The sequence below is a fragment of the Mytilus californianus genome, unplaced genomic scaffold (assembly GCF_021869535.1).
Source record: "Mytilus californianus isolate M0D057914Y unplaced genomic scaffold, xbMytCali1.0.p SCAF_4, whole genome shotgun sequence".
Classification (NCBI taxonomy): Eukaryota; Metazoa; Mollusca; class Bivalvia; order Mytilida; family Mytilidae; genus Mytilus; species Mytilus californianus.
Window position 1 is genome coordinate 30,417,963 of NW_026262690.1, and position 14,901 is coordinate 30,432,863.

At 30.5% G+C, this 14,901-nt stretch overlaps 1 protein-coding gene across 2 annotated transcripts in view; it reads right to left on the reverse strand.

The window, feature by feature from the left end:
• Positions 1–1,927: 1,927 nt before the first annotated feature.
• The window catches only part of LOC127739462 (saccharopine dehydrogenase-like oxidoreductase), a 46,682-nt gene continuing 33,708 nt past the window's right edge, over positions 1,928–14,901 (reverse strand). For both annotated transcript variants that reach the window (XM_052201520.1, XM_052251257.1), the window contains exons 9-12: positions 13,773–13,829; positions 11,058–11,181; positions 8,424–8,505; positions 1,928–5,795 (exon numbers count right to left, since the gene is read on the reverse strand). In XM_052201520.1, the coding sequence (XP_052057480.1) occupies positions 5,699–5,795; positions 8,424–8,505; positions 11,058–11,181; positions 13,773–13,829 (360 nt within the window). In that variant the 3' untranslated portion in view covers positions 1,928–5,698. The remainder of the gene's footprint in view (positions 5,796–8,423; positions 8,506–11,057; positions 11,182–13,772; positions 13,830–14,901) is intronic.

Sequence of the window (14,901 nt, forward strand, 5' to 3'; positions counted from 1 at the left end):
CTGTATCTTTAATTCTCTCTTAAATTTAACAAATGTTTAAAAGGCTTTAGGAATTGTCTATGCTTCATGTCTTTGAAACAGACCAAATACTGCTTCTATTAACTGGTCATTTAAGCATAAAATTCAGGTCACAGTATCATCACAACGTACCTTCCCCTTAAAAAAAACCCGCCCTTTTATTTAATTAGTTATATAAGTTAAAAATTTGTGAGACATTATTTTGGAATTTTTTTGAAGTTGCAAGTGCAAAAGATTGGTTAAAGGTTTGCTTAATGCTGATTGCCGGGACAACTATTAGTATTTCGTGTAATAGTACTTTCAGCTTAATCAAGTGGCAAGTATTTCATTCATAATTAGGAAAACATGGTATGTCTAATAGTTGAAATTGGGTTTCAAAATAGATTTTCGGAACTACAACTAATCCGAGGTTGTTAGTCAGTATCTTATTTCATTTCGTAAGTTGTTTTGTTATAAAAACTCTTTGAGGGGCCATAGGTGGCCCGTTTCAAAGCTAAAGTTCTGTTCCTATCCAACATACCCTAATTTTCCAGTTGCAATTCCAATTTCCTGCCCATAATCCCTGGCGTCCACTTTTTACAGCACCTACCTATTGTATTATTAATTTGGTCTCATCCTGAACATGCATGAAATATTTGCCACTGGACAAAAAGCAAACAATCAATCAATCCTTGTCTTTGTTTTTTGGTAGATAGTTGTCTTATCAGAAGTAATATACATTTCCTTAATTTAAGATTTAAAGGTTAATTGCAATTTTATCATAGCTTTGGATTTTATCAACATCTTTTTTCATTTAATTGGATCTAATACAAAAATGCTAATAAGAATATATATGTTTTGTTTTCACAATTCAAATGTTTATGATCAATTAAAGCATGTGTAACAATATTATTCCCAATGTTGCAAGTTCAACAATATGTAATGTGAAGAGCTCAAAAATCATTTTCCTTTTTAACCTATTGCCAATTTATGCCTATTCCAATGAATTGCAGGACTTTGTGTTGCTATTGGAATTTTAAATAATCTTTTTTTGATTCAAAAACGATAAAGGAAGTGCACAATATCCAGGAAAGTTTCATCAAATTCTTTAAGCTGGTTAATTAAATGGCTCACTTGGAAAAATTAAACCATTATATTTATTTTTACCTTTATTGCACTCAGATATGTTTGCTTATTTGTAAATCTTATTTAATAGCATTTGTGTAGATCTTGTATTGATAATCATTTTACCGTTTACAGTTTCCAACGATTTAAGCTTTTGAGATAATTGGCAAAATTATAAACTAAAGGCTCTAAAGAGCCTGTGTTGTTCACCTAGCTCTATGTGAAAAACACAAAAAGTTGGTCATTAAAGAGCAATAACTCCAATAAGGATTTGACTGACAGTTTTGGCCATTAGATTTATTTGTAGACCCTGTCTTGCTGATCATTTTTTCTATTTAAAGTTTAAATCTGTCTATTGTAGTCTTTAAGATATTAGGCAAATTCCCACTAATTCCCTTATGTTTCAAAACATTTCACATAGTACTTTCTGAGAAGATTTGCCATGTTATTTCATCGGATCTGAAGGGAGTGAAGAATTTTCATTTAGAACAGCCCATAAATTATATCCACAAACTTTGGTTCAAATTGGTCTGGTGGTTTTTAAAAAAAAATAATGAAAATGTAAATTTGTCAAGAAACAGACAGACAGACTGATTAGATGGATTGATGGACCGCTGACAGCAAAGTGATGGGACAGGTAAACTTATAAATAGGATAAAATAGGAAGTGTACAATGCTACTAACGACTGAATAACCTCTGAAAAAGTAACTGATTCTTTTGTTTGGTTAAGGCAATGTTGAAGAACTAATGTCATATCTGAACTGCATACCATTATGGACTTCCTATATCATAACAAACTATAACTAAGCTTTGAATATTTATTCCAAATTTCAACAATATTGCATAACATGAGAAAAGGCACAAAAAGCAGTCAAAAATACACTTTTAAAATCTGTCAAGTTTTTTTTTTTAAATTATGATTAACAGAGGATGGTGGGTTTACATTTAGACAGCAAACCATCACAAAAAGAATTAAACCAAAGACATTTACAGGTAAATTCATATTTGTATAGTTGGAGTACATTACTAATGTCCATGACTCGCCAGACTTTCCCATGATTTTCAGAATATTTAACTCTTACACAATTTGAATAGTAACTTATTCTTCATGATTATTGCACATATTAATTACATCATAACAAGTCTGAACTACTTGCTAGAAAAGCTACAAGTTCTGGCATTTATGTAGATGTTTAGGTAAAACACATAGAGTTGCAGGACATTCAATTTTACCACAGTTGATAATTTATGAAGACAGTATATATAATTATATATAATAAAACAAAATACTTAGAATGGTGTATTTTAGCCAAGAATAATAACAAAAAAGATTTATTTCCTAAATAGAGTTAAAAAAACAAAAAAATTCTATGAAGATGTTTATTGTTTGTTTATTTTAAATCTGATGAATCATTCTTTCATTTGTAAATTTAATTTTCAAAGAACTAGGGTTCATCATATAGTAACTACAATGTCCATTTCCTTAGAAATTGACATTTTGATTCAATCACAGTTATTGATCTCAAAGTGTAAGAACAACCTCAAATGCATATCACAATTGAATTTAAACTGACTTGGTAAATATGTATTATTTGATTGCAGATTATAGGTAAAATTACCTCTTCCTAAATGTTTTTCTTGCTTCATTAACAATTTTGTCTGACCATAATTAGTTAATAGCAAAATTAATGAAGTATTCAAATCAGTTTCTCATTAAAGTCTACATAATCAATAAGTACATAGACATAATTATATCACAGCATAAAACACCATATTCTGGAAAAATGCCATTAATTACTGCATATTCTTTTACTATGTACATTCAGAAGTTGATACCAGACCTGTCTTAAGATATTAAACTCTGACTTTAGGATGACTGGTATCTAATCTAAGGGATTTTAGTCCCACGGTATGACAATAAAATAGTTTATCCCAATTATTTATATAAAAGTCATAGATGTGTGTTAAGCTAGTTTTACTTTCCCCTAAATGTTTAACATGTTTTATGACCACCTGTTTTGTAATGCAATCGTAATTTTCACCATCACTGATATCTTAATTTCTCTTATTCTTAACCAAATTAATCTCTGCGCGACCAGTTGATTATTTTTTTCAGTTCTGTGCTTACTCTGAATTGCCTATTGTAATGTTACAAAAAGGTGACCAAGTCCCATTGAAAGAACAGAAAAAGAATTAAGTTTGTCTACACCTTTAATGATGAACCAATAGAAATAGAGCTGTGAAATACAGTGTATCAATATGATATATAAACCATCTTTCAACTTAGTCTGGAAACATCAACAGACACTAGTAATAACAGCAACGACAAAAAAACAAAAAGATTTGGCAATGTCAATATAAAAGTAGAAAAATATATAACTAAGCCAATTTAACAATTATTTAATTCACAACTGAATCATAAATTAGGAATTTGAAGTCATCAAATACAATTTTTTTTTATTTAACAAAAAAAAATCTTTTTCAAAAACCTTATTTTCAGTATTATTCTTTAATTTCACTGTGGAAAGACTAATATTGTTTTAAAAAGATTTTTTTGGTTCATAATAATTCAAAATATACATGTTTAAACCCTCTAATCATAAGTATATATATGTCTCAAATTTTAACAACCAACTTAAAATAAACCAATTACCAGTTCCCTCCTATATATATGATTATTTTAAATAGAATTATACAATACAATAAATTTTTTAAAATTCGGTAGTTTAAAGTACAAAATTATCCCAGTTTTCTTAATAGTATATATGTCACCACATATACTCTTTGGATGGCAAGTGACTTGAATGATTCACAAATCTTGCATAAGTCATTTTTGAGTTTAACTTTAATTCATATATTAATCTAAAAACTGCTTAGGTCATTGAGTCTTACTTCTAATCCTTACACAATAACTAATAACTTGTAATCCTTACACAATAACTAATAACTTGTAATCCTTACACAATAACTCACAACTTGTAATCCTTACACAATAACTCATAACTTCTAATCCTTACACAATAACTCATAACTTCTAATCCTTACACAATAACTAATAACTTGTAATCCTTACACAATAACTCATAACTTCTAAGCAATTTCACATGAGTCTTTGACAAGATGTTACGTTGTTTACAGAAATCATAACAGGGACACAGATTACTTTGGCATCAGGCATGTTTAGAGAAGATGATAGAGGCCAGAGAAGCTGCACATTTCATTGATTGTAGCTAAGCTCATCGTCTATTTTAATTTTCTTTGAATTTATCATTTTATATTCTCCTTTTTGGGGAATCAAAATCATCTGCCAATTTTTTCTTCAACTCTTCACATACAAATAATGCTTACATAATACTTTTTTTTGTTAGTTTCTATATAAACTATCATCTTTCAATAGTCAATCAAATGCCTTTTAATGATCACAAAATTATCTTGTGATATACAGCTATCATATTATATAAATCTGATCACATAAATAAATAGAATACATACATGTATTACAAAAAAGCAGCACTATCAAACACCTTTTAATTGGTATAAAAACTTCCCACACAATCTCACATTTGCAACCTTTCGAAAAAATATTTATTGGTTGCCACATTAAAATTGTTCCTCTGTTTTGTTCAACAATAAACAACACAACATAACACAGCTTTAGTGCTGACAAAGCAATATATGCACCATTAAGCCACAAAATTATACATATGCTATGAATTTGTAAAAACTAGGTAAATAAATAAAAAAAATCATCTTTGAAGTTGCTAACTTCAGATTTTAGGCTCATATAGTCAGAAATTTTTATTTTTAAAGAGTGCAGGCGATTGGTTTTTGATTAATGTTTTATTTGAAAACCTTTTTTGCATTGAGATTTATTTTTTCTAAAATAAGATTTTTTGAAAATATAACCTTTTCCACAAGTTTCCACTCAAAAACAACACTTAAGAATGAAGCCACCTTTACATTAAAATCCAATGCTCTAGAAAAAGTGAATTTGAGTTATCTTCCCTTGTCCTTTAGAACAGGCCATCTTCTGATTTTTCCTGATGCACACTGATTAATTTTCTAACATGGCTTTGTTTGATTTTTTTGTATCCAACAAACCTTGTTGACTGAGCTTAAGAAAACAATGTTAAGTATTGCATTCTTCAATGGTCATATACAATTTTTCAGTTCTATCTTGAAAAAAAAGTATTACTGGACAGAAATGTTAATATTCCTTGTGAAATACTTTGGAAAAAAAGAAATTTCCTATTAAAAAAACCAATCATTCTTTATATAAAAAATAAAGTAATAGCAATTTCTCAGTTTGAGAGACTGACTGACATGCAATATTTTCCAAAGGCACACAGCACAATATTTTCGAAGCTATAGAAATTGCATTAAACACTAATTCAGTTTATGAATTTATTCTAGTTGTGTTTCAAATTATAACAATGAATTCCATGATCTTCAGTTTTTGCAGCAGTGAATTAAAGAATGAATAAAAAGTATATGTTCTAATCTTACAATAACAGATAATAAAAGTCTTTCTACAATTGAACCAATTAACTCTACTGTCTTTACAGCACCATTTATTTACTCCTTAACCTCTTGGAATTTGATGTTGTGGTTCTGAAGTCTGTCTATCAAACTAGTGTCAGCAAAGGCAGAACCTGGTGTCAGTACTCCACCACTGTAAAACGGACAACAAATGGAAACTCATTAAATAAGTCACTTACTAAAAATTCAGAAGTTAATGCATTCATTTATTATTGCAATCTTTGAAAAAAAGGAAAAAGATGCGAGATAAATTATTGCAATTTCAGGAAAATATGCATACAGATATATGTCTCTGATATTAGAAGGCTAGTTCTTATTATTGCGAATCACACACAATTGAATTATTCATATTAATCAAAACCTCACAATAATTTCTGAAATTACACTTCATTATACAATGTTCTTACCACGTGAGATCACAGGTATATGGATGTATTTACACTTGTGTGCACATATGTCTGCCATAACTTGAAGTCACACAAGTTCCAGCAAAATATTGCATCACAAATAAAAAAAATTGACAATTAAAAAGTGATTGTTGCATGATGTCAAAAGGTTATTCTGAGACAGTTCAACTAAATACCAAATAAATGGGGAATGTGTCCATGGGACACAGATTATGCCCCTGCTTGCATATAACGTTAAAAAGGGACATAACTAAAGAACTGTAAAAGTGAGTCTTTTTAAGTGACGCTACCCAAATCTGTACTTGATCTGAGTTTTGTGATAATAAGCATTGTGTATACATTTCATAACATTTAGTTGAGGCAAACTTAAGTTAGAGAACGGAAACGAAAAATTCAGCAATTTTTCCATTTGTAAAGGGGCATAACTCTAGAACAGTAAAAGTGACGTCACCAAACTTCAAACTTGATCTGTGTTTTGTGGTAATGAGCATTGTGAATAAATTTCATAACATTTGGTTGAGGTAAACTAAAGTTAGAGAATGGAAACGGAAAATTCAGCAATTTTTACATTTGTAAAGGGGCATAAATCAAGAACGGTAAAATTGACACCACCAAAATTCAAACTTAATCTGTGTTTTGTGGCAATAAGCATTGTGTACAAATTTCATAACATTTGGTTGAGGCAAACTAAAGTTAGAGAAAGGAAATCAATTTTGGGACGTACATACGGAAGTACAGACGGACAAGGTTAAAAATTAATGCCCCCTCCGCTACGGCTGGGACATAAAAAGCATAAATCTGTGACGTCTATTAAATTTACCATGTAATGTAAGTCCTGCACACCTTAAAGTACTTCAGACTAAGATATAACTTTTTGTAACGGCTGTTTGCCAAGTGTCAAGTGGCTAATATTTCATACATTCAGAATGACAAAAAAAATCTATTATTTTAGAGTTTTAAAAAATTGACCTTTTCAACTTGTACCATGAAATACAAAGATAATAAAGTCAATTAGAGGTACACCTGTGCTTATATCACTCAACTGGTGAAAAAAGAAAGTCTGCTTATAAGGACCAATATATATAGAGCGAGAGACCCATATTCGCCGCATAATTCGTTCATTTCAACTTACACCCGACCTACATTCGAATATTTGTAACTTTTTATGTAGGTTTCAGAAATTTAACTATATGAAAAAAATGTTTGATAAAGAAATTATCTTCAAAAGTACAGACGGACAAGGTTAAAAATTAATGCCCCCTCCACTACGGCTGGGACATAAAAAGCATAAATCTGTGACGTCTATTAAATTTACCATGTAATGTAAGTCCTGCACACCTTAAAGTACTTCAGACTAAGATATAACTTTTTGTAACGGCTGTTTGCCAAGTGTCAAGTGGCTAATATTTCATACATTCAGAATGACAAAAAAAATCTATTATTTTAGAGTTTTAAAAAATTGACCTTTTCAACTTGTACCATGAAATACAAAGATAATAAAGTCAATTAGAGGTACACCTGTGCTTATATCACTCAACTGGTGAAAAAAGAAAGTCTGCTTATAAGGACCAATATATATAGAGTGAGAGACCCATATTCGCCGCATAATTTGTTCATTTCAACTTACACCCGACCTACATTCGAATATTTGTAACTTTTTATGTAGGTTTCAGAAATTTAACTATATGAAAAAAATGTTTGATAAAGAAATTATCTTCAAAACATTGGTTAATTGTTCTAAGAACGAACGCAAACTCAAGAGGAAATCAAGTTGTTCGTGTACCATGGGGGACACATTTTCACCGCAATGTATGATATGACCATCCTCATTATCCTGGTATATTATAAAAACGAATGTTTGCAATTACATGAATTAGCTTGAGAGATCATTCCTATACGATTTATCTCACAAATATTTACTTTAAGACTGCGCATGATTGCCATATAAATCTTACATAATTGCCAAAAGCATTTAAAAACACCTGCGTATTTCTCAATATGTGCGAATAACCTTGGAAATGGGATAAAGAGGAATATCAACAGTTGTAATATTACAAACAGCCTTTACCATTTATTTAGGCAAGTATTGGGTAAAGGCACACAAATTTTACAGAAAAAATAGCAAAACGGCGAAAATGTGTCCAAGGCGAATATGCGCCACCCACTCTACATACTAGTTTAATATTCACTTTTGCAATTAACATGTTTGACCTAGCTCCAATAGTTTTTGAGATAATAGCGATAATTGCAAAAAACAGTAAACATCAACTCAGATTTTCTTTAGGCTAACAATGGTTTCTCTAATCTTAAATATACCCTATGCTGTTCCAGCTGAATTATGTAAAAGAACTTACTCTTTGGGCATCTTACTCTTCTCTTTCAAGACAACCAGTCCACACTGAACCATACAAATAGGTGTTGTTACATATCCTGGTTCTGTAAAACATACATGTATTCTTGTACAACTCATTGTAGCATAAATGTAGAATCTTGATATCCTTATATACTGTGAATTCACTTATGTTCATGGGTACCAATTTTCGTGGATTGAAGAAAAATTATATTTTCGTTGATACTTGATTTTGTGGTTTTGCAAATAATTTACATTCAAGCCTATGATAAAGCTATACATTGTTGATCATTTAAATTTGTGGTTAATCTATACCCACAAAATCACAGTGTAACACTCTCATCTTTACACACTAATATTTCTATGTCAACACATTACATTCACATAGCCACAGTTCTTTATTTTATGACAGCAAATATCTGGATATAGATTTGAATAAAAGTAGATGAGGGTAAATGTCAATGAGACAGCAACCTTACAACAAAAATAACCAAAAGAATTGTTGGGCAAATAACAAGTCTTGCGACAGATGTATAAACAATATATCAAGCTCTAAACCATCTAAATAGATATAAGAAGATGTGGTATGAGTGTCAATGACACAACTCTCCATCCAAGTCAAAATTTATAAAAGTAAACCATTATAGGTCACAGTACGGTCTTCAACACGGAGCCTTGGCTCACACCGAACAGTAAGCTATAAAGTCTATAAAAGGTGTGATCAAATTAAACAGAAACAATTAAATCTGCCATAAACTTTAAAACAACATTTGAATATGACCTTTGCAACCAATGAAGAGTTCTTGACTTGGGACATGTACATGACTACGTGGTTGGGTTAAATTATTTTTTTTTAGATCTCAACCCTTCCCTCTTTATCTAACATCATGAATATCAGAAAGTGAAAAAAAATGTCTTTATTTTAATAAACTGTTATCACAGAGATATGTCTCGCCTTTTTTTAATTTTGATAATGCAAATGTTGAAATTAAAATAGCAATACTTTAACATGTAAGTAATGCAAATATTCAAAGTCGATGAACCATGACTGAAGGTACATGGCTAAACAATCTCCATAGAATGAGATGTGCCAATCCTAATTCAACTGCATACCAAATACCATTGACTTATTTTAAGTCGTTCCCTTTAAACAAACCTAAACACAAACATTAACTTGTAAACTATGTAAAAGTTTAAAAGTCAATGAACCATGATCAGGGGTGGGGCTATATAATCTCCATGGAAACGATACTTGCAAATGCCAATAAATTTGCATACCAAATATCATTGACTTAACATTAGCAGTTCATCTTAAACTGATCTAATCACAAACTAATACATGTAAACTAAGCAAAAGTTTCAAAGTAAATAGACCATGACTGAGGGGGCGGGGCCAAATATTCTCCGTGGAAATGAGATGTGCTAATGCTTATACAACTGAACACCAATTAACATTGGCCTACCACTAATGGTTCCCCTTGAACTGACCTAATCACAAACTAATACATGTTAACTTAGCAAAATTTTCAAAGTCTATAGACCATGACTAAGGGGGTGGAGCCAAATAATCTCCATGGAAATGAGATATGCCAATGCTTATACAACTGCATACCAAATATTATTGACCTACCACTAGTGGTTCCCCATAAATTGACCTAATCACAAACTAAATACATGTAAACTATGAAAAGTTTCAAAGTCAATAGACCTTGACTGAGGGGGCGGGGCCAAATAATCTCCATGGTAATGAGATGTGCCAATGCTTATACAACTGCATACCAAATATCATTGACCTACCACTAGTGGTTCCCCATAAATTGACCTAATCACAAACTAATACATGTAAACTATGAAAAGTTTCAAAGTCAATAGACCTTGACTGAGGGGGCGGGGCCAAATAATCTCCAAGGTAATGAGATGTGCCAATGCTAATACAACTGCTTACCAAATATCATTGACCTACCACTAGTGGTTCACCATGAACTAGACCTAATCGCAAACTAAAACATTGTTGACGCCGTCGCCGACACCGGAAACAGCATACCTATGTCTCGCTTTTCGACTCCGTCAAGGCGAGACAAAAATATAGTCATAATGCAAAATTTTCATAAATTTTCAACAATGAACACAGTCATAATACTGCAGTATTTTTAACCAAGTAAGTTAAGAATTATAAAACTAAAAAAATAGTTATAGGAGTGTTCTATTATACAAACTTTTGTAAAATGCTCCATCATTGGACAGAAGGAGATAATAATATTATGAATAAGGAATTACACAAAAGACAGAAAATAGCAGACAAAAGAATATGTGCATTCCTTCTAGAAGACTTGAATTGCTATGTATGTATGCATGTATCAAGTAAAATTTTCAGAGACAACTGTTAGAAAAACTTTTTTTTAATTTCACATTTTTTGGGAATAAAGAATAGAAAAAAAGAAAAGAAGAAAAAATCACTGTAATGAATGATGTTTTCCAAACAATATTGGATTTTAAAGACTTGAAGATTCATCTAATGAATGGTGGGCATGTAAGGTTGTACATAACTATTTTGTGATTCTATCACAATGACTGTATAATGAATTTTCATGAAGTGATGCTTTTTACTTGGATAGTATATTATAGAGAGATAATTTACCTGGTCCAAAGACTTTGGTTATAGAGACCACTTCAGGTTCGTCTGTATGTTGTTCTGCTGGGTCCTCCAACTTGGTACTCCATCCTTTACTTACAAGTGTCATGGAAAATGAAGTATTCTCAATCTGTTTAACAAAAATATAACTTATACAGGTATGATTTGTATTTAATCTAAAACACTTAAAATATATTCATATATCAAGGTAATCCCATTACATTGTCTGTGTTATTGGTATGGAGTCATCATGTCACTTTCATCTAGGATTCCACTACTTAATATAAAGTCCAAAATAAAAACTGGCATATTCTTTATTAGATTTCTTGTAACTATATGTACCGATTAAAAGATTAAAATAGTGACCAAATATTTAATTAAATGAAAGAAATTAATGATAATAATTTTACTTTTATTTTTTGGTATTCATCAGTTATGAATATTTCATAGGATAGTAAAAGTAATTCATAAGAAATACCTAATTCTATGAAGATTACTGTCTCATTCACTACAAACAGCAAAAAAACAAGAGTACACACACTGTAAGGCTTTACTGATCATTATTGAGTTAACACATGATTTATACCATGGGGTTCTATACTTTATATATACACTGTATTTAAAAAGAATGTATATGTTATTACATTTTTTTTGTACTTATAATATTTGATTACTTTTTACTGAGCTTTTCCCCCTGGAAATTCAGTAACTAATAACAGGGATTACTCAGACTAAAGCTGTTATTCAAGTAAATTGTTAAAACAGCAAATATGCAATAACATTTATTTACTTTCTAAAAAAAAAAAAAAAAAAAAAAAAGAGCTAATGCTGAAAGTACATTAAGTACAACATAAACTTATCATCATCAATGATCCATGTAAATGAGTTCAAGGTCAAGTGATCCCTTCCAGAACCACATGTAAACTTTAAAATCATTGCATACACTAAATAAATGTAACCTATTGCTTAAAGTATCTGAGAAACAAACCGAACAACGAAATCTTAATGTTGACCAATGAAAATGAATATAAGATGGAGGTCATGTGAACCTTGCCAGACAGACATGTACATTATACTTTCATTCCATACATCAAATACATTTAACCTATGTATTGCTTATAATATTTTAGAAACAGACCCAACCACTGAAAATTAACGTTTACTAATGAATCGTAGAATAAGGTCAAGGTCATGTGAACCTTGCCAAATAAATATGTACACCATACTTTCATTCAATACATCAAATATAGTTAACCTATGTATTGCTTATAGAAATTGAGAAACAGACCTGACCACTAAAAATAAAATCTTCTTTTATCTTAGAAATGAATTTAACCAAGAAAACTTAACATTGACCAATAAACCACAAGATCAATTGAGACCTGCCAGACCATCCTGTAGACCTTGCAAGGCTATCCTTATACTTATAATCGTAAACAAGGTATGAATTAAACATATAGGTCTTCTACCTTCTGAAATATAAAACTTAAAAAGTGGAAATAAAGAGCTGCGCTATGAGCGCATGATACACCCATCCCCTTTTCAGTATGTCTTTCTGCTTTAAAAGAATTTATATGATCTACTAGAAATACTGTGATTTATTACGATTTTTCAAAAAATAAAGTTCCATAACTCTGCAATGTCATATCAAAAATTTATAAAAAAGAAAAGGGAGCTTATCTCAACAGATATAAACAAGTCACTAAAGCTTCATGAAAATTTCTCAAAGCGTTTTTTGGGGTTATTATCCGAAAAACTGGAAAATCCCCCCCTTTTTATGAATAAAGTCCCAATATTCCAAAACGTAAAATCAGAATTTTTTTTAATCGAAAGGGAAGTTATGTCAATATATATTAACAATTCACCAAAGTTTCATAAAAATTGCTCAAAGCATTTTTGAGTTATAGTTAGAAAACTAGAAAATCACCCATTTTTTATGAATACAATCTCATAACTCAGAAACGTAAAAACTCAAATTTATAAAAATCGAAAGGGAGCTTACATCAATAGATATAAATAATTCACCAATGTTTCATGAAAATTGGTGAAAGTGTTTTTGAGTTATTGTCTGAAGTGTTGACGATTGACGGACGGCTTGATGGACAGACAGATGGACAATGGTATACCATAATAGGTCCCTTCTTAGACGGGCGTATAATAAAAACAGCAAATCAATAATTAACACTCAAACATGCATGCTAACATAGGAACAAACAATATTGGAAATGGGGATGATAACTTTGGAAACAATAGAGACAGGATAATCGGGGTTTGTGTTTTTTTTTTAATTCAATGTTAGTTAGACACCAACAAAATTTGACATTCTGGTGAAAGGTAGAACCATAAAAATTTCAGTATCTAAAACAGTTTGACAAACGAAACCTTTCTTTAAACTGCTTTCAGCATTCACAAATAAACATTTGGTATTCTCTGTAATAAACATGTGATCATAAATATAATATAAATAATATAATTTTTTTTTTTTTTATTAATAACTTATAGGAAATGTTTAATGCATACATGTATATGTGAAATGATATAAGTATTGAAACCAAATGCAGGTCAATCAGAACTATTTATAGTATTTACTTGGTGAAACAACCAGTAATAAAATTTTCCTAATTTCTGCTTTTTAGGGGCTAATGAGAGTCCTGATGAATTTTTTATCAAGAGAATTAAATGCAGAAAAGGATATTCATCAAATATTATTGGCAAACCTACCTGTTTTTTGGTTGGTCCAGATTTCTTGAAGGCACCAAATGTAAAAATTTCAGGATACTGAAAAAAATAGAATCCTGTAATTATCATAATGGGAGAATGTTAATAATATGAGCTCTTTATATTATTATTAAAATTATTTTTATTTGAATTTCCTTGCCTTATTGTTGATTCTACAGAAACTATTGTTTAACTACTGTCTTATGCCAGACAGGTTTGAACATATACATGTATATAATCCTTGTAGTAGATGTTCTTAATGTATCAATAATGAGGACAAACACAAAACTTCTGCTTCTTTTTGGTTGAATCTTTAAAAAAACCAACAAAAATCTTTGACCAATAAGTACCAAATATATGAAGGAAGTTCCCTTAATGAACTGGCCTCTTTTAATATCTTTGTTCTGATTTGATCAGCCATTCATTACAATTATCACAAAAAGTTTTTGCTTAAAATTGAACTTTTTTTTAATACTTGGACATTTCCAGGGTAGTATGAAAAGAGTTTTCTATGGTATTGACCATATAATAACAAGGCAATTAACTCTTGGTACCAGATAAACGCAGTCAGCTTCTACTTACTTAAATTCATAGTTTTGCCTTATCATCAAAATCCTGTAAATAATATGGAGTCCCTAGGTTTTTCAATGTCACTCCATACAAGAAATTCAGTATATGTGAGTAATTTATAAGTTAAATCACTGAAGCTATTTAATATAGATAATATTCAATCATTTATGCAACTTACACGTACTTTAAAATGTCACATATTTGAAGCTAATCTATGTAAGTGAAATACATATAATTCTGGCAGCAACTAATCTAACTTTTTACTGTCACACCATTAATGCTATTCCATTCAGTATAGATAAATATTCTCTTATGGTTGTGACCTGTTATCTATTTCTTGCATGAAGAGAATAGTGATACGAGAACTGTGTTAATTTGATTGGCTTATCCAGCATCATGAGACAAATTTAAGACATTTCCATTGGCTATTCGTTAGGTCATTGACAACTTTCAAAGATTAAGACGATGTACATTTCGTCCATGGCAACAGGCATATGTGATTTCTTCAATAATATACAAAACACTCACACTTTCCACCTGAAAATCTTCTCATTGTCAAATT